Genomic DNA, 23425 nt, shown 5'->3' with positions numbered 1-23425 from the left:
TCCTTGGTCCTCTTTTATCCTTTCCTATCCTTACCTTTCGCCTCTGCCCCATTCACTCTGTCGCTCTATGTCATCCAGGTTGCCTTTATTAGGAGACTCACTGTCTAATTGTGGTCTGGACTTGTCATAGAATCCCTTCTCCCTTGTTAGAGTACAGGATGGGGTACGTATGGATTAGGTTACAGGTATGTGGTACACTACACTGGTGTACGTTGGGTACTGTCTATCATATGCTCTGGTTGTCATTAGAGTACTGGCTCATAAGGATATGGTCCTCATCATAGGACGCTCTCATTGCCGAAGGTCTACTCTCGTTATAGGAGTATGGTTCGTTGTATGGTTCACTACACGGTTCACAGATATTCATGATACCGGACATCATCATTATTCATTCTCCTTTGTCGCCAGCTCTTGTCATCCTCTATTGCTGATAGGCCCGTAGGATGGTCCACCAGCATTAGTCTGGAGTATGATCTCGTAGTAGGTCAGAGTACTGGGGTTTGGTACCCCTCGGAGTACACCCTATGTGGGTGTTGGGTTGTTTTAGGCATATGCTATCCTCAGTGTCAGGGCTTGAGGCCTGGCATATGCATAGGTGGTTCACCCTCCTGACACATTGGGTCAGTTTAGTATGTCCAGTCAAAACGGGACATACCCTAGGTTTGGACTCTTCGTATACAGCGGGGCATAGCATCTCACTGCCTCCATGTAGGCAGCCAGACCATATGATTGTCCAGTAGATCTGGGATCTTTTTCTGCAGCTCCTTGAAGGTAAACGTCACTCCAAGACCGTAAAATGGATGGATTTACTCTGCAGACCAGGATTTGTGTTATGGGTAGTTTCTTTGGAAATTGGGACATTCTAAGGTTGGAAAAATAGGGGGCCCCTTGACCTCTAACCACCATGTAGTGAGGTTTTTCCAAGGCATGATGGTGGTGGTAGAGATAAGAAAACAGAATGTAAAGTAGAAGTGGCTCTGTGCTGAGGTCATGCCTCGGTCGTAACAAGCTGGGCAAAGATTGATGACGTAGGTCACATATGTAGTATATATTCTTCTTTGTTTTTTTACTGGACTACTGTCAAGATATACTAAAAGCGCTGTAAAGTAAACTAATGAACGTAAGAACGTAAGTGAGAATATAAGCAAGCATGACTATACTGGACTCACCTCAGTGCATATTGAACGACAACTGAGGGGAGATCCATACAATATGTAAATATATATATGTAACAGTCCATGATGAAATGACAGCCAGTAAATAGAAACTGGAAACAAATAAGAATAGGAGAGAGAAAGGGGTCGACATGTGAAGTACTTTCCTTAACAGATGACACGGCAGTTAGCCTTACATCAAATAACAAATTTAAAGACTTGAAACGAGTCCTAGACACTTGGTGCAATGGGGCCAGTGCTAAATTCAATATAATGAAAACAGCAAATGTCCCTGTTGGCACCTTAGCATACCTAACAGAAGTGGTATGAACTTGTAAACTGAATCCAGAGGACAATCCAATACCAGCAAACATTAGAATTGTGCCAGACACTGAATCATCACACAGTCTCTCAGCGAGAATAGAAAACAGAACGTCAGATGTAGACTCTTGGCTACCAATGATACAGAAAATTGAGGACTTAGCCGTGTTGAAAACGGCCACCCAACCCTTGAAACTAAAAACCATCTAGTACAAATGACTGTTGGCAGGCGAATGCAGTACCGAACAAAGGCCGACAGTATGCTGAAAGAAATCATCAAGCAACTAAATAGCATACAGAAGAAATTTGTGGGTAACCAAATTAGTATTAAAACGCTTAGAACTGGACAAAAGTTTTGGCATTGAGAGTAGGAACGATGCAATCAAGGCAATGACATCTAAGGATTATCTCAACCTTGGTGAGGACAGGCCCTTGTGGGCAAAAATGGCAGACCATTTACACAGCTTAGCAGCCCCCAAGAGTACAACAGTAGACCTCGACTCACGCACTGTTCATTATCTCCAGGACTGAGAACCAACCAAAAACAAGCCCCTACAGGATATCGCCAAGGTCAATAAAAAGTATGGTGTTCGATACGATGTCTGGAAGCCTTCCCTAAAAATTCAATGTCAGCTGCCTTTATAGCACCACTTTGGCTGGAACAAAAGGAGGCAAATTAACAACTCACCGAGCTGCAAATGTCTTCCAGAGAAATGCGGAGTCAAGACAGTCGGAGACGCGATGGACATACTACAACGTACCCGAGACCCATCACATATAGCGACTATAAACTGCTCTTGTCAGGGATGTAAAGATGACCGGAGGGAGCATAAGTGCAAAAACCAATGTCATGTCTGCAGGCTGCTGTTAATCGGCTTGACCAGGTACAATCAAAATGGGACCCACGACAAAATAATGCCCCAATGACCTTTAAAATAGATGAACAGATAATTGAGAAGGGTGACATGGTATTTGACCCCACTCTGGGTGCTCCATCCCTATCAGATGGATTCAGAATCTTTACCAAACTCCTGGTCAAATACGAAAACACACCGAGAAGAATTCACATTTGGCAAAATCCCCCCGACAATACTCCACTGGAAATATGGTACAGTGGCAAATCTGATATGGTCCTTGGTGTTAAAAGAGTGGGAGCTGGTATTTGGTATAGCACTGACAGTCCAAGAAATCTTAGCACCCCCGTCCTTGGTAACCTACATCAGTCTCAACCAACTGCTGAAACTGTAGCCATTTTAAACACGATCCAACACACGAATCCAAAACAACCATTAATCATAAACACAGCCTCTTGGGCAACAATTGAGAAAATAACGCAAAAGCTAACCTCATGGGAAGATTGTGGCTTTCTAGAAGTGAAGGACAAGGTGGTCTTCAGAGCTATGCTCAGCTCCCTACGTGAAAGGAAGGCCTTCACCATCTTCTGCAAGAGTGTCCGGGCAAATAACAGCCTAGCCTTGGAGAGCATTAACACCCTAGCAAAAGCCACCATTAGGGAATGTACTGTCAATGATATGAACATTGACCTAAGCTTTAACCCTAACTCCATCATGAGGGGAGTAAAACTCACTAAACTTACACACTCATTGGCCTATAAAATGATATTATGCAACTCCAAACCACACCTTCACAAAACAACCAAATCCAATATTGAAAAGGCACATACCTCCCTTAAAATGAACTTCAATATAACAGCTCTGCAAGCGCACATCTGGATGGGAACGAGAGACAAAGACCTCTCATGGCACTTCAAAACTTTCTCTTCAAGGCGCTCCACAGATCTCACAGACTCGGAAAATGGTGGGAGAACATACCTGGCTTTGAATATAGGGCAAAATGTAAATTCTGTGGAGTACACAAGACCCTTCAGCACATTTTACTGGAATGTGAACACCCACCCCAGAAACTAATATGGGAAATGGCTGAGAAAGTCTGGCTGGCAGATGATTTCAGCCCATAGCCTACCATCAACTTTGGCTCAATCCTAGGGTGCAGAGCTATTCTTATCTGGGATGGCCATAAAAACATCAACAACGCAGCAACATGACTCTTGAAGATTCTCATATCAGAAAGTACTCACCTGATCTGGAACCTTAGATGTGATATAGTGGTTGGTGAATGAGAGACTGAGATTACACTGTAAGAGGTCTATAATAGGTTCTCTGCAGCGATCAATATGAGATTAAGAAGGGACCAACTCCTGGCAAACTGCAAGAGTGCCAATGTCCGGACATCCACACAGAGCCTGATCTGGTGGACATGGAAGTACTGGCACAGATTGGACGAAGGGAACTGGGGTTTTAGTGGGTATCAAGCCTCTACACATCATTATGAGGGATATGCACCAACGTGCAGAAGGTATAGGTTAAAGCTACTGACCTATGGCTTGAATCCCCACACTACGGTAAGACACTGTGTGTATAAGTACATTTCCTCGGGGTGGGCTCGATTCACTGAGCTCTCTCATCCGAGAAGGTTTTTATTATTTACCCCTCACCCGCTATGTACAGTACAGAGCCAGTTTTTATGGTTATCTTGCTGTTGGTTTTTGCTATGTCAAATGAGCGCAAATGCATACCACTAAAATAAAAAAAAAAAAAAAAAAAAAAAAAAAAAAAAGGTTGGAAGAATAGAGACACGAGCAAAAGACCAAAGTCAACCAAAAGACAGTTGCTGGATTTCACGTGACTATTTTCCCACATGATCCTGTACTACAAGCTCTTAAGCTTGAGATTGGACTAGTTACTGACTCGGAGTCGGAGAAGTAGTAATCCCCAGTGAAAATCGACAATATTCTGGGAAATTCACACCTATTCAGTACCAAGAATTATGGCAGATGTACTATTTGCAACTAGTGCTTCATAATGCGCCCAAAATACTCTGTTCCCAGCCCATATATATCCACACCCGGCTAACCAATGTCGGCACCAAGTTGACCTTGAACTGACTTTGAGGCACCCGTGCTGAGTGACATGGCGTAACCTTGGTAAAATATAGCAGTAATGGTGAAGCAGCTGCCTATAGCCACCCACACATACACCTGTGACTTCACCACATTTTAACTACTATATTCCACTTCTGGCCAGTGGCTAGACTTGTCAAGGGCTTGTATGGCTGTACTTTTTTCACTGTCGCCATTCCTTTTGAATTAGTTTAGATTAGATTGCTGACTAATTTCCTGGGGGAAATTCCCACCTAAAAGTCATATCATCTTGTCGTAAGTAACTTCATATTCTCATAGGAATTATCGCAATATTGAGCTACTGAACCAGGTCAATCTTACCAGAATGTACTCGCTGACAACCCTGTGTGAATAACTTAGTAAATTACAGTTGATAGTGACACTTAGCAAACCGATTTCGTACTGGTACAACTGTGTGCCATGTAAATTTGAATGGGCACATGAATGTGTGAATTGTATACCTGCAGCAATATTACAACACCACTTATTCTCAAATATTCTTTCTGAGTTTGAAGCGATCCACATGAACTTCAACCATAAAATATGTACTCAATTGTCAGGAGGGTGAACCGTCTATGCATATGCTGGGCCTCGAGCCCTGACACTGAGGATAGCATATGCCCACAACAACACAACACCCACATAGGGCATGCTCCGAGGGGTACCAACCCCCAGTACTCTGACCTACTACGAGATCATACTCCAGACTAATGCTGGCAAACCATCCTATGGGCCTATCGGCAATAGAGGATGACAAGAGCCAGCGATCAAGGGGAATGAATAATGATGATTTCCGATATCGTGAATATCCGTGAACTATACAACGAACTGCACTCCTATAACAAGAGTGAACCTTTGGCAATGAGAGCGTCCTGTGACGAGGACCGTATCCTTACGAGCTGGTACTCCAACGACGACGAGAGCATATGATAGACAGTACCCAACATACACCAATGTAGTGTACCACATACCTAATCCATGCGTACCCCATCCTGTACTCTAACACAAAGGAAGGGACTCTAGGACGAGTCCAGACCATGACTGGATGGTGAGTCTCCTAATAAAGGCAACCTGGACGGCATAGAGTGACAGAGTGAATGGAGCAGAGGCAAAAGACAAAGATAGGAAAAGGATAGAGAATTAGGACAAAGAGGTGACGAAAGGAGATCAAATTCTGGGGAATTACCTACTACTAAGTACTCCTTATATACCTATCTAATAGAAAGGGTTGTACTCCTATACTGATAACCCCTTCTCCTAAGATTAGGAGTACTCTCCTATGAGTTGACCCTTTCATATGACATTCCCCTTGATCGTCATACATCAAGTCCAACTGCAGTTGACTCCATAGGCAGAAAAGTCGACAGTAGGGTACTACCCCTGGTTCAGTTCATGACATCAATAGTGAATGAATAGGAGTATCAGTCAAGGTGCCTAGCATTGCCTTACATTTACATTCAGATCTGATTCTGATGTTTCTTCACACTTAACAGGTTCCAAGTTGACTGAACAGTCTTGTCAATCAATTTTGGACTGTAACTTGTAAGTATCACTCTCCCTTGCTTACTCATTGTGCTGATTCATTGTGCTGATACCACACACTGTTAGGGCAGGTTAATTATGTTCGAATGTTCGAAATGCGGCGTCGCTAATTAACAGATAAGTCGATAAGCCTGTCAAAGCAAGGTGATTGCTTATCCCCGAGATCTCCAGGGGCCCAACCAGTTGCAGCACAGCACACTCAAAACTAAGTGCAGCACTCAGCACAGTGAGTACTAGTTACAGCACACTCATCTTCTGAGCAGCACACTCAATCGGAAGTTAACTTCCGGCTGTGCTGCATTTACCTCTGGGTGTGCTGTGAAAGGGTTAGTGCTATGTATACTTATATGCTAAAATTTCGGAAAATGTAGTAGTATGTGACAAGTCATGTGAACGTAACAGTAGTAGTGACCAAAAAAAAAAAAAAAAAATCGTACGACTAGCTGGTGTTTTTTTTTTTACAGACTTTTTTGTTTACAGACAATAAATCAACATTCTACTACTTGTAGGTACCTTCTAACTAATAAATGAGATGTTATGGACATAAAATAAAATATTTGCGAGCTGCTGTGCATGCCACCTGTGAGAATAGATCATGTGCCTGCTTCCCCCCAAAGCTCGCGCCGTTTATCAGTGAGCGTGGGACACAACTGCACAGCATTGCTTCTCTTCCTCTTACCTCCATCATGCCTCCTCGCTGTTGTTCACAACACTTTCACAACACTCACAGCAGCTCGCAAATATTTTATTTTATGTCCATAACATCTCATTTATTAGTTAGAAGGTACCTACAAGTAGTAGAATGTTGATTTATTGTCTGTAAACAAAAAAGTCTGTAAAAAAAAAAACACCAGCTAGTCGTACGATTTTTTTTTTTTTTTTTTGGTCACTACTACTGTTACGTTCACATGACTTGTCACATACTACTACATTTTCCGAAATTTTAGCATATAAGTATACATAGCACTAACCCTTTCACAGCACACCCAGAGGTAAATGCAGCACAGCCGGAAGTTAACTTCCGATTGAGTGTGCTGCTCAGAAGATGAGTGTGCTGTAACTAGTACTCACTGTGCTGAGTGCTGCACTTAGTTTTGAGTGTGCTGTGCTGCACATTGTATAGCCCCAGATCTCCATGATAACTTGCTAGATGTGATACCAGGACTTCAGAACTGCCTCAAGTGTGATTGTGCAAAAGTCCAGACCTGTGATGGAAATACGGATATTAGCTGATTGGTCAAAGCGTTTGGTGTCTATGTTGGGCGCTCAAATCGTAACACACACATTCAGATAGGGTTGATGCATTGAGCAACGAGTGCATACCAAACGGAAATGCAGCAGACTTCAAGCTTGTTGGGTGAACAGGATGGGACAATTATCTTAGGGCATAGAGCTTGGGGCTGGTGCAGAATAGGGTAGCGAAAGTTTTTAGGTCAGCAGTACATCGTACAATTATTCAGATGTATTAATTGTACTTGTTTGGTACTTGTATGGGCATATAATAATGTGATTTCACCTTGTTGAATATAGCAATAGCTAAGAATGAGCTCGAGCTACCATTTTCTGCCATTGTCAGACTATCCTAACTATTGACGCTAAAAATTACCTGACAATCACTGACAAAGGCTGAGAATATTGTCAATTTTCAAAGGTGACATGACTGTGGGGACTTCGGAAGGAATCGTTGTGGGAAGGATCGCAGGTGCCGAGCTACGGCACATCATGGGAGACTGTCCAGTTAAAGTTTAAATTAAGTTTCAAAGCCCAAATAATTATAATCTCACTAAATAAGCGACTGCATGCAGGGCACTACCCGTAAGAGGAATTCATGAACATTGCGTGATTTTCAGCGATTGCTGTTGCTGCTTCCATTTCGATTTCCATTTGAATTGCCGGCCAGCCGTTTGTAAGTTACATAAGCTTCGGCAGTGAATCCGTCGCGTAACGACCAACAAAACGCATCCTCCTTCCCTCCCACTTTCGTCAACCTAAAATGCGTGTCTTGATTTTGTCAACTCTGTCAAAATATAACGATTTGAAACCTCAACCATGGGCTCTCGATATCAATCCTAATTCCTGGATTCAGCACCTTCAGAGCCGAAACAGGCGAACAATTAAATTTGAATACTGGAAGATCTCTATAGAAGGAGCCTACAGCGTTCACGGACAGCACCGTGCGTTCTCAGTAGCCCACCGCAACTCTCAACCAGTAACAGAATGGGTCGGTTCAGCTGAGTATCGCTCTCAGCCTCTCCACTTGCGACGCTTCTTTGTCTGGCATTTTGAATGGGACATAGGGCCTTGTAGTGGACAACCGCAATGTTTTTAGCTTCCATGATAGCCATGTTTGCCGGTGATTTTTACAGTACTGGTGAGTCGTTTCTACCAGTTCAAGCTGCGGCTCTTTCGCTCAAAAAAAAATTCTATGACACCCAGTCCCCGGCCGTCAAGGTCGCTGGGTATTATATGTTTAAACTTTCGATACGGCTTCCATGGTGCCTTCTGGAGCTTATGAGCCTCCGTCTCGCTCAAAAATCCTTGTCACGGCCAGTGTGTGATTAGGTCGGGGTGTCCCCTTTCTCATTGACTGAGTTGTTCTACTTGCTTAGGTCTTGGGGAAGCATGCACAAAAACAACCTGGTTGGAAGGGCAACGTAGCGAAGCGGTGCTTGCTTGCCAACCATCAAATTCAAATCACGAGTACATTGCAGTTTTATCAACTTGTTCTCAAGGCGCTGTCCTCCATATCGCATTGCTCTTCAAGCTTCATGCTTCAAGTTTTATGAAAGGAATGTGAGACCGACGTGGTCACAATATTCGACTCGTTGGGTGGTTTCTTTGAACGATGTTGTGACGGCAGTCAAATTCACTATCACACACAACGGAAGATTGACGGAGTTGATGCTCATGGGTGTTGTGGTATGTCATTATTTTGTCAGTCTGGCTCCACAATCTCAACTCGAAACGAAGGTTTTATACTTGTTCATCCTGAACACCGCTTCATCCACCTGGAAGTACATCAAAACTGACGACTCTACCCCCATGGATGAAGAGGAGGTTGAAAAATCGACATGATCAACGAGAAAACGCCAACTCTTTAGACTCTCAACGAAAGCGCAAGATTCCAGACCTCATATGTCGACGCCTTGGGATAGACATCTGAAGACGTCGACATACGAGGTTTTGTCTTTATTTGCCTTGTCTCTTCACACCTTGCATGTATTGCATGGAAACAAGTCCAACTCAATGTTGACTTCCTGACATTACGCGTCACGCCGGAATTGTTGATTCTGTGCATGCACTACGTTCGCATCATAGCCTATCGTATTTCTTTTATGATACATCCTCGAGCTTACCACCTCCGTACAGTTTGCGCTACGATTTCGGTATCTCGGACTCGTTGGAGTAGTTATGCATGTGCCAGCCAGAAGGTAGAACCTTGTATGCATGTAATTGAGAATTGGTACTCTTGACTATTCATTTTGAGAAACATACTGTGGTCCGAGAATGTAGAGTAACGTGATGTTTTGATTGCCAGTCAACCAAGAACTATGATAGCCAATCCTTTCAAGACAGAGGGCAAAGCAGCTTTGTAACTTCCTCCGCCTCTTCATTGTCGTCTCCGGAACCAATTCCTATTGAATCACAAAGTTATATTAGTTGCCGCCGGTAATACTCGATAAACTGTAATCTAACCTTGCCGAGAAAAGAACTCTTGGAGAGTAGCCTTGTGCTTGTGCCGCCATCTTGGATGGCATATCAGAGACTCTTCAACCTCCCTCTCCTCTTCCAAATCATTGTCAGGGCTTATTCCTAGCATGTAAGAACAGGAACCAATGTCCTTCTCCTGGCACATTGACCCATCCTTCCAATTACTATCTGATTGACTTTTGTTCCTTCGAGTCGCATGGTGGTTTTTAGTTTTACACATTTGGGTGGTGTATATCAGCTTAGTACTCGCCGCCTGAGTTGGTGCTTCTTTGACTCGGAGGAGTCTCTGGTATCTTCGAGACCATCCCTTAGCGGTGCGTCCTTGACCCCACGGCCATTTGCCGTCCTTCTAGTAAGGTAGTTGGAAATTAGCTTGAGAGTCAACTTATAAAGAGAATCTTGGACTCACATTTTGAACGAGTTCAAGGTAGATAACCTTCGATTGAGGTAAGCATCCTTTTGATTTCATCTGTTCGACAAAGTCCAACAGAAGGACGTCTTCCTCCGGCGTGAATTTGACGCGTTTCTTAGTACGCGGCTTTTCAAGATGACCTTGTGTTGTTGTGGTAGGTGGCTGCATTTTCTCCTTTGAGAGGCGGGGGTCTTAACAACAAGGGGGTCACAATGTCGTGACTCCAAGAGGGTGGGGAGGAAGGGACGAGAAATATTCAGGAAGTTTAATACTACAAGGACCCCCCAGGGACTCCAGAAGATCGCAAGTGGTGCCAGGAGTCGCCTCTCCCCGCTGTGGGAATTAAACAGGAATTGAGATCAAAGTCTGATACATTATTATTCCAGATGCTTGCTGGACACACCATCAGCACTGATTGACATGCCAGTTTGGTACGTAACACGGAGGGATAATCGATAATGTCGCGAATTAGACTGTCGTCGGAAGATTGGCATACTCCTCTGGTTTTCTAAATCTTACAGAGCTAACGAAGCCGCTCAATACCATATCACAAGGGAACCCTGAAAGGCCCGTACTGAGTTGAAATGTGTGTCTCACCCCCAGGAAGGAGAAGAAATTCGTTGGGGTTTACAGGCGCCTACCCGCCCCGTGGTACAACGTCGTTCCTTATATGATAGCGGAGTCCTCCCGTGAGGCGTGCATCTAAGATCTCTCTTCCGACCATGACACCTCCTAATTCACAAAAATCCCTCCATATTGTCTGCCGATCCATCTCAACCAGTGGTGATAGTGCCATGTCACCAGCCCAGCCACGGACAATCAGGTCATACTCAATGGATTCACCGGATCCTTAGTCCTACTAAATGGTAGGCGGCCCATTCGCCCCGCGGCACCCAATATTTGAACAAAAAGTAGTGGACAATGGAAGGGCGATGCTCATGGCCTTGAGGTGAAAAGGCTGACGGCGTCAGAGTCGGGGTTAATAACCCGAACTTGGAAAAGAAAAACTGGGTGGAAACTCGTCGAGTCATCTAGGTGTGGCGTCCGAAATGATAAAGTTCGCGGTACGGGCCGAATTAAGCCATTCCGAATCTTAATGGATCCTTGTTCCCTCCGCGCTTATGAATTTCGTTGAACAATGAACATTGTACGTACCCAAGCGTGTTTTCGATTCGGAGGCGCTTGGCTCAAATCAGTCCGCCCTCTTCAAAATTGGTCCGTTGGATGAATGTTTGCATGTCTATAACATGGACAGGCCGCGGGATCAAATTCCATCCCAGTCTTCCATTTGCCCACCCACTAAGTTCGCATATCTGGATTCTTTGAAGGCGAGTTGCATATCAGGTACACCGTCACTATTCTTTCACCTCGCAAGCTTTAGCGTGGACCATAATCGATATCCTCGTCGCACATGGCAACCTATCCTCTAGTACTGTAAGCTGTGTGTCCGGGAACACGATCGAGATTCAGAAACATCTCCTATCTTGAAGTTAGCGCGTATGCCTGGACCCTGCTTGCCTGCCAACGGGAACGGCCAAGAACAAAGTAACCGTCGACAGAGATAGATTACACGGCGTGGTCCCTGAAATGAGGTGAGGATATTGTTCTACCCGCTGAAGATTCATTGATTTCAACCTACGTGACTACGTCCTCCATCCCTTCCGGATATTCACCCACTAACGCTTTCCCCAGTTCCTATCCCGTTCGCCTGGATTCCATCTCCCATCTCGGGGACGATTCAGAGTGGAGAACCATCTAGAACAAAAGGAAAGCCCACAACGCGTCAATACTTGGCAGAGAGAGTAGCACAGCGGATTGGATGTCTTTGCAGGGCCAAGGTAGATCTAGGAGTAAAGGTTGTGGTTGGAAAGCTGGAACCTGTTCTTCGCACGAAGGACGAGAGTCGGCGATGGGCAAATGTCTTGTTGGTTCTTGGGTCCCTGTGATTAGATGAAGACAGATGACGATGCGTAATCATCAGATGTTGATCCCGCACCAGGTCAAATTGCAATAATAGAACACATATAAAAAGTACTGGTATGACGCGCACCGCAGTAAATTCTTCTATTTGAACCCAAATTGTGCTCTGAGCTTTCTAACTTATCAGAGCGCTCGTTCCGGTCAACGAGCACCGCGTGGCGACGGTTGACCGGTATGGCGGGTGGAATGGTCATCCGAAGAATTCAGTCGAAGTTTGACCGACTTCCAGGCTGAGCACGGAAATTTTCGACTCTCTTGAAGCCTGGTTGAGTTTAAACTGAGCCAAACTGAGCCTCAGATCCAGCTTTCAATCAAACGCCGGGCCGTTGAAACACGTCAGCGCTTCAGCTCGCGTGGCTCTGTTTGATGCTATTTGCGCAAGGCCTCGTTACAAAAAGGTCATTCAAAATTGCCCCCACCCACGCTTTGTCCCGCCTTACCGTCGTCGTCGTCGTTCTTCACACTCTCTTATACTAACGAAAATGATCTCCAAATTTGCGTGGGTGTCGTTTATCGTCGTCTCATACGACGAACAATGCTGACTTTTGTATTCTCAGTCTCGTCGCCCTCACGGCCACCGCCTCTGTCAACGCCCTTTCCCTTATCACCCCTACAGATGTAAGGTCTGCCACTCCTCTGGAGTTCGCCTGGAATTTCGACAATAGCGACCCGTAAGTCTATGCAAGGGCTCCTATCGTGGAGAAATCGTCACTGACATTTTTCTCTATCTCTTCGGAACTTGTCTCCTAATTCGAATACCGAATGGAATGCATTACAAATAGCCTATTCTCACTCGAACTTTTCCACCCATCGTTCAGAAACGACTTTGCTTTGGCTAATAACCTTGACCCTGCTAGTGGTGGTACGAGACTTATTATTCCTACTGTGGAGCCTCGGTAAGTCGTATTTTTTATCTTGTCTGCTGACCAATCCTCAATTTCAATCCGCTCTGGTTTCGCCCTCTATCTTCGGCCAATACTAACATTTCCTGGCCCTTTCTAGGGACAGCCAATATGTCATTCGTGCCGTGAACGTTAGCAACGTCAATCAAGAGTACGCTCGTACCGGCAACTTCGCCGTTGGTGATACCTTGTCAACAACCGGTTCCGCCTCTTCTACTGGATCGACCTCTTCGGCGTGAGTACCAGCAGTGCTTGCATCAACCATCGATCTTCTGACTATCTCTTTCTGACTTTAGAACCCTCCCTCCCTCTGGCCCAACAACGACTGGCATCCCAAGCAACACCAACACGGGCACGTCAAACACGAACACGAACACGAACACTTTGAATACCAACACCAACACGAATGCCAACACCAACACCAACACCAACACCAATACTGGTTCGACAACGGGCACTTCTGACAGTGGGCCCACGAACACTCCCCAGAATGGTGGTGGAAACGGTGCCATCTCTGCTGGTGTCAACTTTGCGGCTGTTGTTTTCGGAGCTGTTGCTGCTGCCGGCCTCTTCTAAAAAGGTGTATCTGGAAGTCTTGAAATCCACCTGACGGGTACACGCACGTAGAAGGGGTTGGAATGGAATTATTTTGTTTGGTTTTGCGTGGACATGGACTTCAAGTTCCATTATAGTGGAACACAGACATTATTTGCTGTCCCCTTTTTTTTTCTTTTTTACTTTTCAGTTTTGGTTCTTTTTTTAATTTGACTCTTCTTAGCTACTTTGGTACCTCGTACGTGATCGTCACTTGGTAGTAACGTACTTGAAGGTGGCTTTTTTATGTTGTGTTTCTAACTTAGCATCCTCGTTTTGTCGTTGCTATTTTGAACATGTCCTGTCTTTTCTCGTGTATCCAGAATGTGTATAGGGGCTTGCGTGCATGATCTGAGGGCGGCTACTGTGGCCGCCATCATTTTGACAGTCGTACTCCATACTTGACCTGACATGATTGTGAACGCGGAGTTTCAAGACCGAAAATTTTGCTTAATGGTGTTATTTCGTACATATTGCAACGAGCCGTGTCTTTTCCATTCAATTCCTGTGATCCCAAAGAAACGAGAAATAAAATACGGGTTTACCGATTTGCGTAACGAGCGAATGAGAGAACGAAGTAGGTGTGGCGTTTTGGTGATAGTAGCCCTAAGTATGGAACCCAAGAAACTTGACTATGAGACGGAGAGAGAAAGGGGGAGGGGGGGAGAAACGGGTAGGAGACACAGAAGCCGGGACTGAAAACTCCCAACATCACAAACGGGTTGAGCAGCGATCTCACGCATACCAGTAACCGAATACCATGAGCTCCATGGCCTGAGGCCAACCATCAAACATTCTCCCAGCTACCTTTCTCATCCTCCGAACGAATCCTACCAAGACTGCCATGATCCTCGCGGGCATCCTCGAGGCGTTCCCTCGTCTCCTTGACTGGAAACATCCGTTGTCGGAGCGACATCAATCCCCAGACGAGAGCGAAGATGATACACTCTGCAACGGCGATACCCACGAGGTAAACTGCTAAGATAGGGCCTTTATCTGGATTGAGGAAGGAGTAGGCTAGGTGATAAGCGTTAGCGTTAGCGTACGGTCCTTTGTTCGTGGTGATAATAATAATAATGTAGGATGCTCACTGTAGAACCCCTGTGTCTTCTTCGTCACATACGCCAACCCACAATATCCTCCCAGAATGAGAACCGTGAAGATTAGAAAAATCCACCTTGGGCGTGGACTATGCGTGAATAACACCTCGAACAGGCAGAAAACGGAGTTGAGAGCGTGAATGCTGACGTTTCGCCATACTGTGGAAATCAAATTCGATCCCGTTATTACGGGAAAAGGGGAAAAAATAAGTACCGAGTGTTGGGGTCCCTAGCGTGCGAGAATCGGCTAACAGGACCCAGAAGACAAGTGTCACGAGGATAGCTAGAATGTAGAACAATCGTTAGTCAAAGGACGAATGACAGACAGAATTGAGTGGCGGGAAGTGGCACCACGTACGGTAGTTAACAATCGTCGTTCCAAGTATCAAGTGCAGAACCTGTAAGAATTTCGGCCACCGTTGAAGAAGATACCCGATCTTCCCTTTTCTTCTTCTCCACTCATAAGAAGCAGTCTGAACGAACGAAGCCCAATAGTATGCGCATATTCCGATGTAGGTCAGCTGAGTGAAGTATGAAAAGTCCCTGTGTTGAGAGGACCAAATAAGCGAGAGAAATATCAAAAGAATTAGGGAAAAAATGAATAACATACCTCCCAGCGGTCTTTCCATCTTCACCGTCCATTACGAGAATAACAATCAGAGTTGTCATTGTGTAGAGAGCAACCATGAGCCGAATAGTTGCTAGAACTGCCGACGAGAAGAAGGGAGACGTGACGAGCTTGCATGATGAATCAAACACAGGATCAGAAACGCCGAATAGTTGGCGAGTGTTGGGTTTGGGCATCCGTACTGGCGCTGGTGGTGGTGGTGGTTGAAGAACGAAAATAAAGGAGTCAAGTCTATTATTTAGTCGCCGGCAGGCAACTACAAGTTACTGACCGCGTGAGAAACGACGAACGAAAGGAATTTAAAAAAGCAGCACGGTACGCCTGGTACCCCGTCTGCGGAAAAGAAATGAAAGGTTGTTGACAGGGACTGGGAGAAATCCAACCCAGGAAAGTGTGGATATGTTACCATATATAAACAACATCTTGGTTGCTTCCTGTCATGATTTTCTAATTGAATCACATTGCTAACAACGCGATGCACCATCTGCAGTTGGACCCATATTCCGGAAATACTTGGGCTTGGGTGACCGATTGTTCCGAACTACCCATTTCTAGGGTCAAATATAAATGATGTTCCACATATATAGACCGTTTCCTCCTCCTTCTCACCCAAATTTACCGCCACACAGTCCGTTCGGATTAGATTTCGAGCAGTCAAGTTCAAAAACCCTCCAGCATCGTCGAGTCGCTGTTTAGAACGGAAACCTTGTGCCGAAAGAGGGGTTAACTTGAAAGAATCATCATCATTTATGTAGATAACATGGCGTACCCTACTGCCGCTGGCAATCTGTTTCGGAATTTAAGCGAATTTGCTTTTTTGAAGAATTGTGCTGGCTGAGTTCGGCATTCAACAGGAACCTAAACTCGATACTTCTACTTCTCGTCAATCATCACCTTTTCCTTTGAAGGAAAATGATGGTAGCAAAATGCACAGTAAAGTGAGCCTTATGGAAATTTACGTTCATTACTATCGATCAGTACTTCAGTCCCCAACGTAGTTACCGTTGCCGAGTAGTGCCAGTTTTCCTTTAGGCTTTTTCCTTTTGCCCCTTTTCGCTTGAGCATAGGTACCCCGGAAGAACTTCTAATCAAGGACAAAACCTGTAAAATAGATGTACAAAAGGAACAACGCTCGATTGCAAGGTCGATTATACTTAGGTGGATTTCAGTGTTGCTCCGTCAATTGCGTATCCCATCAGTAACCTACTTAGCGGACACATTGACGGACATCTTTCTAGCGGACGCAGGCAAACAGTTGGGCGAGTCTCGGTCGCTTGTAGATACGTTTGTTCAGATGTGTTTGCTCGGTCCGGCAACTAAGTCCATCCACGGTCACCTGATCTCCCAGCTCTTCAAAAGCGGTGAGATGACTTACCGTTTTCAGTAAGTTTGTTGAAGTAAGCAACTTTTTCATATTAATATTCTAGCACTCCACATGCTGCTCTACTTTACCTACTTCCGGCAGGCATCGACAGCATGGTCGCTTTTTCGAAATGTTGAGGACTCAAAGCGTCTTCGAGGTGACGTACATAGTCATCTATTCAAATGCCGTCGAGTTGCCGAAGGCCCTGCAGGGAAAAACTTTCGTACTTTGAGTCTTTTTTACGACGGGGATCTATGAATCAATTATGAATCATAATTACACCGTAAACCAACCGTAAACTTCATTCCTTCAAAGAATTTCCGTCCGGGCTTAAGCTGCAAGAACACTCAGTTGCCCCAAAGTACGGCAACTCGGGAACCCCAGAACATTAGCATGCATCTATTCAAAAAAATAAAGGTATGGTCTTGCTATAGATACAAAGAAAAACGGTAACTATTCTACAGTTTACACAAGAAAGTCAAAAAAAAAAGTTCGTACGTCCATCCAACCATCCAACCTAATCCGCATCTTCAACCTCCTTCCTAACAGTCGTCAACACATAAACGTTAGCTACCAACACCAACAACCAAATCGCCCAACCTATAGTCGTCGATACCCAATGATTACTGAAATCTTTGGTCTTCTCACCTCCGTTCTCCGTTTCAGACTCACATCCGTTTGTACTAGATGACAACGCGGACACGGACACAGGCACCTTGACCGACATGAACCTCTTTGAGCTGGTGATGTAGATCAATGGTAACGTGATAAACGGTAGCACGATAGATAATACGACTTGTGAAAGAACAAGCAAAGTATCGATTCCTCGTTTACCCATCGCAATCGCGACGACCATGGATGGTATGACGGCTAGGAGACGGGTGAGCAGACGGCGGATTACAGGCTAGTCGAAGTAAGGTGAGCTTCAGGATCACTTTTTCAAGTGAAAAGTTCAACTTACAGAAACGCGCCATTGGAGGAAACCTTCCGATACAGCTTGACCCGCAACTGTCGCGATTATCGATGCGCTCTGTTGAAAGTTGTGAGATCCGGTGATTGATGAGTGAAAGGGATGGACAAAACACCTACCTGACCTGCAGCTAGTAGTGCTACGGCGAACAAGGTAGCAGGACCTAGTGTGCAGAATAGTTAGTTCGGAAATGTCTTACGATGAATAGGTAGCTGTGGTCTCACCTTGTCCTACTAAATCCCGAATAAGATCATAGGCCTCAAAGAGACCAGCTGGCTTGTTACCATCGCTGGAGACCGTGCCATGATAGAACACCCCGCCAGCTATTATCAATATCCTACGGACACCAGACGAAATCAATAAAAAGGGGCAACTCGATAGCGACACTAAACGCACAAACTGTTGATAACGACAGCAAACCCAAGAAGACTAACCGCCACGTCCACTAATCCGTGGTATATATGGGCATTCACAAATGCCAACGAGTTGTTTTCCCGATCCGAATGGCAGGTGGCTCGCGTTGCGAATGTACTAGGGGGAGGCACGCGGAAGGACGACAAGAAGTATTGCTTTGCTTGAAACGATACTGCGCGTAAGCGGTCTACTAAGGTGAGAGAAGATTCCTTGGTAATAGTGCCGGATTCGTTACTTGTGAGAGACATCGTTGGCGAGAACTGATCTTCCTTGAGGAACGCATTATGGCTGCTGGTCGATATACGATCTTGCGTAGCTAAGGCGGACCCCAAGAACAAACTATGGGGCATAACGGTCGCTCCTATGATACCAACAGCTGTGTACGACGAAGAACAGAGTAAATGAAAGTAGGTGCTAAGGAAGAGCGAGCTGACTTACAGACGTAAAGAGCTCCGTTCGGGATGATGTACTTTGATGGGAGATATCCTTGAAAGGCATGACCCCATTTAATGTTGACTTCCGATACGATGATACACATGCAGACAAAAACGGCGATGACCTGTATGCAGTTAGCATTCGAGTGAGATATCAAAAGTTGACCATACCAAAGCCCCAATGAACCATTCAAACAACTTCAGCGGTCTACTCCTTAACGGATCGCCCAACGCTAATAGTATAATGACGTCGAAAGCTGTAATCAGAACTCCGTGCCAAAGCTCTAGTTTTGGGAATAGTAAGCATAAGGCGATTGCTGATCCGAGAAGTTCTGCAAGGTCTGTTGCTATTATGGCGATTTCTGAAACAAGATAGAGTGGATATAGGACGCCCCACCGCCACAACATGGTATGCTTTGGACGGGAGTGAAGGAGTAGTCGGCAATGTGATGCAAGGTCTAAATATATGCGTTCGTTTCACGCTAGTCATGGCGCGATTTGATGGATTTGCTCACCGAGACCAGTGACACACCCCATTCTACTCGCCATTGACTGTTGGTTTTTCCTTTGTATGAGTAACATTCAAACTGGTATAAGGTCTCGAAAACACGCACTTGAAAAAAGATCGCAAAAACGCCAGCCAACAAAACGACAAACAACAGTCGATATCCATATTGAGACCCAGCTTCTAAATCCACTCCCCAATTGCCACTATCGTCGAGAAGAGTTGATGGGAGTTAAACGTAACGTCAAGTTCAGAGGACCTACGGATCGAAATACGCCACTGCGCATACCATCCCAACGCCAGTATGGTTACGTAGATGAAGAAGTACAGTCTGACATCGCTTTTTCCAAGGAGAGGTCACTGGTTGTTGAGCAACCGAGGATTGTGGATGTTGGACTTCAGTTTCCTTCATCAACGACATTTCCAATGTTTGAGCAGAGTTATAATGGAAAGAATGGGTGGTTGAAGGAAGTGGGGTGGTGATGGAGGGAAGAAAGAAAGGACGTTTCGGGGGTCGCGAAATTTATGGAAAGATGAGTACCCAACGCAGTGGACACAACGGAAGACGAGACGAAACAGTGGAACCTTGACGAACACCTCAGGTCATAGATCGCCACGTGCATCCGGAGGAAATTAGGCTTCCAGTCGATCGGGTCATAATTGGGCCAGTGCAACAGAGCGTCGACGAGCTCAAATTCTCGTGGGGGTCTCGAGGGTGTCTATGGTCGCTGAATCTGGACGACTCCTGCGCCGTCTTGGCGGTTCCAAAGGAGAGGACCATAGCTCCGGGGATCACGGCATGATATACTGAGTGGTTACGGAATGAGTAACATGCCGTCATATGCCGAAACGTCATTTATTTCCGTGAGCGGCCGACATACGTACTCGGTATACAGCTTTTCGAACGAAACAGGAAAGATCATATTTAGTTCGACTTCACCCAGTCCATGACAATCACGTCTGAGCGCACCACCGTGTTGGTTCTGTTCAATCAGACCAAGTAAATCAGACCTCTGCGCCGAAAACAAAAGATGGCAGGTTAAAGTAAGGCAGTCAGCGAAACTGTGCTGACCATGGACAGACAACGCACCGGTAAACATCTTACTCCGTGGCGGGATGACGGCCTGGATGTTGGCAGATTCAAGGCATTTCCTAATGCTGAGCAGAAGAATGCGGGATGTAAGCTTGACGATTCATTGGTTCCTAGAAGGCAAGCAGTCTGCTGGCAGTGGGATCATTAACGTCCGAACGCGTACAAATGAGTTCCTGGTCGATCCCAGATCCAGCACAGAAACCCACCATTGGAAGGCAAACCAGGAGGCTGCAGTGGCCAACAGAATCCTATTTACAGGAACATGGTCAGTTTCGGAAGAATCTCTCCACGCGACGGAGTATATTAAACGTACTGTGAACAAAGGCAACGCAGCGTTCGGAGAAAATGAACTTCGAATGAATCGCAATGCCTTCCAACGTCCTCTCTTCCTCATACTCGAAAAACTTACCTTCCGTTGAAACAATACAACGGGGAGCGCCAAGTCTTAAAGCCCAGTTAGCCCAGCACGCAAGCATATATAATCCTTCAACCAAAAGATCGGAACGAGTGCGAAACGAATCATAATGCATCCTAAAAGAATATAGATATGACCAAGATGTCACAACTGACACACTTACCGTAAGGAGTCTCAGATCATCGGAGACGATGTATCCTAAAGGCCACAACGACCCAGAGATGCGTAGCCTGATACGAGATGGGTATTCCCATGCTGGTGGTGGTAAGAGAAGACAGAACGGTCCAAATCGGGCCGCTCACAAGCTGAAGCCCTCAACTTGAGCTTCACACGAGCCCGTGGCGCGTGACGATTGGACTCCTTCTCTTGTGCTTCTTCCTTGCTATTCGTCTCACAGATAAGTGCAACACAGAGTTGAATGGTAATATTGTGTGTATATATTCCCGGTTGACGTTCACTTACGAAAATCTCTATCGATTCTTTCAGTGACTTTTTTCATCTAGTACCCATCGCCGGGGAGAAGATGGAGAAACCCCGAGGCCACGACGACTGTTTCCCTGAGAATATGGATATTCCGCTGAACTTTGGCCACGAATAGTGTATTCTGGCAATGAAAGCATGTCGGCCCGGGCTCCATAAATGATGCTCAGTACTTAACATTTCGGAAGGAGATTAACAAGTAATTGAAAGGCACCGTCACGGTCGTGGTACTCTTCCGATGTTGTCGGTTCATTCACCTCAAACCTATTCCTCGTTTCTCAGGGATTTGTGTTTCCGACAGCGTGTTTCCATCATTCACCGATGATACGAATCGGTGGTACACCTCGCTTTCGAGCCATTTTTGAATCCTACATAGTAGTTTATTCTTGAGTCGGACATCTCCACGCGCCCAACTGGTTCAAAGTACTGCCGACCAAAGCCTCATCGACCTCGCCAATGCCAACGATACCCATTGTCTTGGCTTCGGGAGTTACGGCTTCCATCCGCAACATACTAACTCTCCCGCTGTAACCTTACAGTGTCCACAACACCCAAACTAGCCCATCGGAGTGCGAACGCGGCGGCGGTCACTCCATCACGGCGGAATGACGGCCTAGTAGCCTGGGATGGGAAACTTTCATAGTTGGTTGAAAGAAGTCGGAATAAAGTTGTTCACAGGGCTTCCGTGTAAGTTCCATCAGCAATCCACCTATTAAGCTCACAAATTACTATACAACGACTTCGGCAGTCGAGTATCATGACCTCCGAGTATCCAGGGGATCACAACAGCTTTCACTCTTGTGGGACCACGCTGTGTAATCTATCTATCTATCTATCTATCTCGGAAACAAGAGGAGTGAGATATCAGAAAAATGGCTCAAGATACTAGGGTGAGCCCCCCTGCAGAGGTCAAGGGAGGTTATAAAACTAGGAGAACACTTTACAATCACACAGGACGGTTGGACGGGTGTAAATTTCAATAGGACACAATCGATCGCCACTGTTGGGAAGCTTTTCAAGGGTTCAGGTGGATTGGGTGAGCAAGTTCGACTTTTCGAGGTGTTTATTAGGTCAATAGGGCAAAATTCCTGGCGACAGAGTTCTGTTCCAAACAGATTGTTGGGTATTTCAATGGTACGTTACCTCTAGGAGTCCTAGAGTATGGGGATCCGGGAGATATCTGGGCCCGGCATCCCGGGTCAAAGTCCGAACTCTGTGACCGAAGTGACAACGTTACGCGTTCACCTGGGCTTTCATGCCATCTTCAACGTACTCTAACCAGGACCAACGAATTTCGGTAGAGGGCAAAAGATCGTTTGACTTCAAAGGAATTGGCGGATAGAGCAGCCGGTCAGTTGAGCGTCCTAGCAACGTTCAGGGCCTGGGGGACGCCAACAGGTCCATGCATGGTTTTGTAGGTAAGTACGCTTTCTGCTCCCAGCTGCATTTCCCTTTTGAGGATGACTGTCAGGATGCGAACCAGAAAAATATCAAATGCTAGTCCAGGCCCGCTTCAGATCACCGTTGTTTTACCTCCTCCCCTACCCAACAAACCGAAAACCTCATCTACATAGCTACACCTCCTCATCACTCATTACCCCGAAATGGCTTCATCTCAGACTGCCCGCAGCGTATCATCGATCATCTTCTCTACTATGTAATCAAGGATCTCTGAATCACTCATATCGTCGCCACTGCCATTGGTCCGACTCTTTGCGCAGAAATCTCATGATCATCGCTCCAAGGTATCTTGTGCAGCTTCGTGTCTGAGGTCAAATCGGCCAAATCGGCCAAACGGTGCTCATCAAAAGGTTTAGGCGAGTGTTGAGCAGTCGCCAGGCGGATAAGAATGCCCTCGGAGGGTAAAGTTTAAACCCCTCCAACTCGCTAGCTCCTACCCCAGGTCACGAACTTATATGAGACGACGTCGATTTTATGATGATGTCCCTCCCGCAGGCTTCTGTTATGACTTAGTCGTCTGCATCCGTTGTTGAATTACTCCCAACCCAGTTCAGAAGTATGTACTTTTGCCTCGTGCGATTATTATGGCTATGCCTTGAGGGAAGATATTGGGAAAAGGACTTCTATAGTTTGATTATAGACTGATAACAAGATTTTCGCTCGTCGAGGGCGAAATAGAGTACAAATAAACCGACAAAAAATAGTGGGCCTCACTGGGAATTGAACCCAGGACCTCTCGCATACAACCCAAAAGGGTACCCAAAGCGAGAATCATACTACTAGACCATAAGGCCATTTCAAAATGGTATGGGACTAAATAATAAATAGTCAAATTTAACTAATTGCTCCCTTTTTGCAACTCCCGACAAAACCCGGCTCCAAACTTACTCTCATTATCAATGGCAAGTTTCGAACAAGTGCCTGCAATAACGCCGATATACAGTCTCTCATATTAAGAACGAAGAC

The 23425-nt window shown here is 45.6% G+C and overlaps 5 protein-coding genes and 1 non-coding gene across 6 annotated transcripts; 1 reads left to right on the top strand and 5 right to left on the bottom strand.

Moving 5' to 3' along the window:
- Positions 1-9564: 9564 nt before the first annotated feature.
- Positions 9565-10288, bottom strand: E1B28_002182 (uncharacterized protein; the record flags this gene model as incomplete). The annotated part of the gene is made up of 3 exons (XM_043159089.1): positions 9565-9632; positions 9694-10057; positions 10118-10288. The coding sequence occupies 3 exons, from the start codon at positions 10286-10288 to the stop codon at positions 9565-9567; spliced, it is 603 nt and encodes a 200-aa protein (XP_043002687.1).
- Positions 10289-12524: 2236 nt separating this feature from the next.
- Positions 12525-13946, top strand: E1B28_002181 (uncharacterized protein). The gene is made up of 5 exons (XM_043159088.1): positions 12525-12599; positions 12658-12771; positions 12883-12996; positions 13103-13237; positions 13299-13946. Exons 1-5 carry the CDS (start codon positions 12583-12585, stop codon positions 13576-13578), a joined length of 660 nt encoding a protein of 219 aa, XP_043002686.1. The 5' UTR covers positions 12525-12582; the 3' UTR covers positions 13579-13946.
- Positions 13947-14052: 106 nt separating this feature from the next.
- Positions 14053-15704, bottom strand: E1B28_002180 (uncharacterized protein). The gene is made up of 5 exons (XM_043159087.1): positions 15307-15704; positions 15055-15239; positions 14911-14979; positions 14688-14855; positions 14053-14613 (listed from the first exon to the last, which is right to left on the bottom strand). The coding sequence occupies exons 1-5, from the start codon at positions 15498-15500 to the stop codon at positions 14384-14386; spliced, it is 846 nt and encodes a 281-aa protein (XP_043002685.1). The 5' UTR covers positions 15501-15704; the 3' UTR covers positions 14053-14383.
- A 1500-nt stretch (positions 15705-17204) lies between these two features.
- E1B28_002179 (uncharacterized protein) lies at positions 17205-19431 on the bottom strand (the record flags this gene model as incomplete). The annotated part of the gene is made up of 10 exons (XM_043159086.1): positions 17205-17591; positions 17649-17717; positions 17777-17820; positions 17882-17994; positions 18054-18447; positions 18510-18630; positions 18677-18963; positions 19021-19057; positions 19120-19216; positions 19274-19431. The coding sequence occupies 10 exons, from the start codon at positions 19429-19431 to the stop codon at positions 17205-17207; spliced, it is 1707 nt and encodes a 568-aa protein (XP_043002684.1).
- Positions 19432-20015: 584 nt separating this feature from the next.
- E1B28_002178 (uncharacterized protein) lies at positions 20016-20579 on the bottom strand (the record flags this gene model as incomplete). Its single annotated transcript, XM_043159085.1, has 5 exons — positions 20016-20023; positions 20101-20168; positions 20310-20351; positions 20417-20453; positions 20513-20579. The coding sequence occupies 5 exons, from the start codon at positions 20577-20579 to the stop codon at positions 20016-20018; spliced, it is 222 nt and encodes a 73-aa protein (XP_043002683.1).
- A 2585-nt stretch (positions 20580-23164) lies between these two features.
- On the bottom strand, positions 23165-23253 carry E1B28_002177. Its single transcript has one exon. It is a non-coding gene; the product is annotated as a tRNA-Pro (tRNA).
- Positions 23254-23425: the final 172 nt, after the last annotated feature.

Source organism: Marasmius oreades, chromosome 10 (assembly GCF_018924745.1).
Source record: "Marasmius oreades isolate 03SP1 chromosome 10, whole genome shotgun sequence".
Classification (NCBI taxonomy): Eukaryota; Fungi; Basidiomycota; class Agaricomycetes; order Agaricales; family Marasmiaceae; genus Marasmius; species Marasmius oreades.
The sequence above is the reverse complement of the archived record's forward strand: the minus strand, read 5'-3'. Positions and strand labels throughout refer to the sequence as shown.

What these genes read in the sequence shown, in the direction of transcription:
- E1B28_002181 (XM_043159088.1), top strand. An exon ending in ATTCCTACTGTGGAGCCTCG is followed by an intron (nt 12,997 to 13,102) that starts GTAAGTCGTATT and finishes GGCCCTTTCTAG; the next exon opens with GGACAGCCAATATGTCATTC. An exon ending in ACTGGATCGACCTCTTCGGC is followed by an intron (nt 13,238 to 13,298) that starts GTGAGTACCAGC and finishes TTCTGACTTTAG; the next exon opens with AACCCTCCCTCCCTCTGGCC.
- E1B28_002180 (XM_043159087.1), bottom strand. Translation starts at nt 15,500, where the DNA reads ATGCCCAAACCCAACACTCGCCAACTATTCGGCGTTTCTGATCCTGTG. An exon ending in GATGGAAAGACCGCTGGGAG is followed by an intron (nt 15,240 to 15,306) that starts GTATGTTATTCA and finishes CTCTCAACACAG; the next exon opens with GGACTTTTCATACTTCACTC. An exon ending in GAAGACACAGGGGTTCTACA is followed by an intron (nt 14,614 to 14,687) that starts GTGAGCATCCTA and finishes CTTATCACCTAG; the next exon opens with CCTACTCCTTCCTCAATCCA.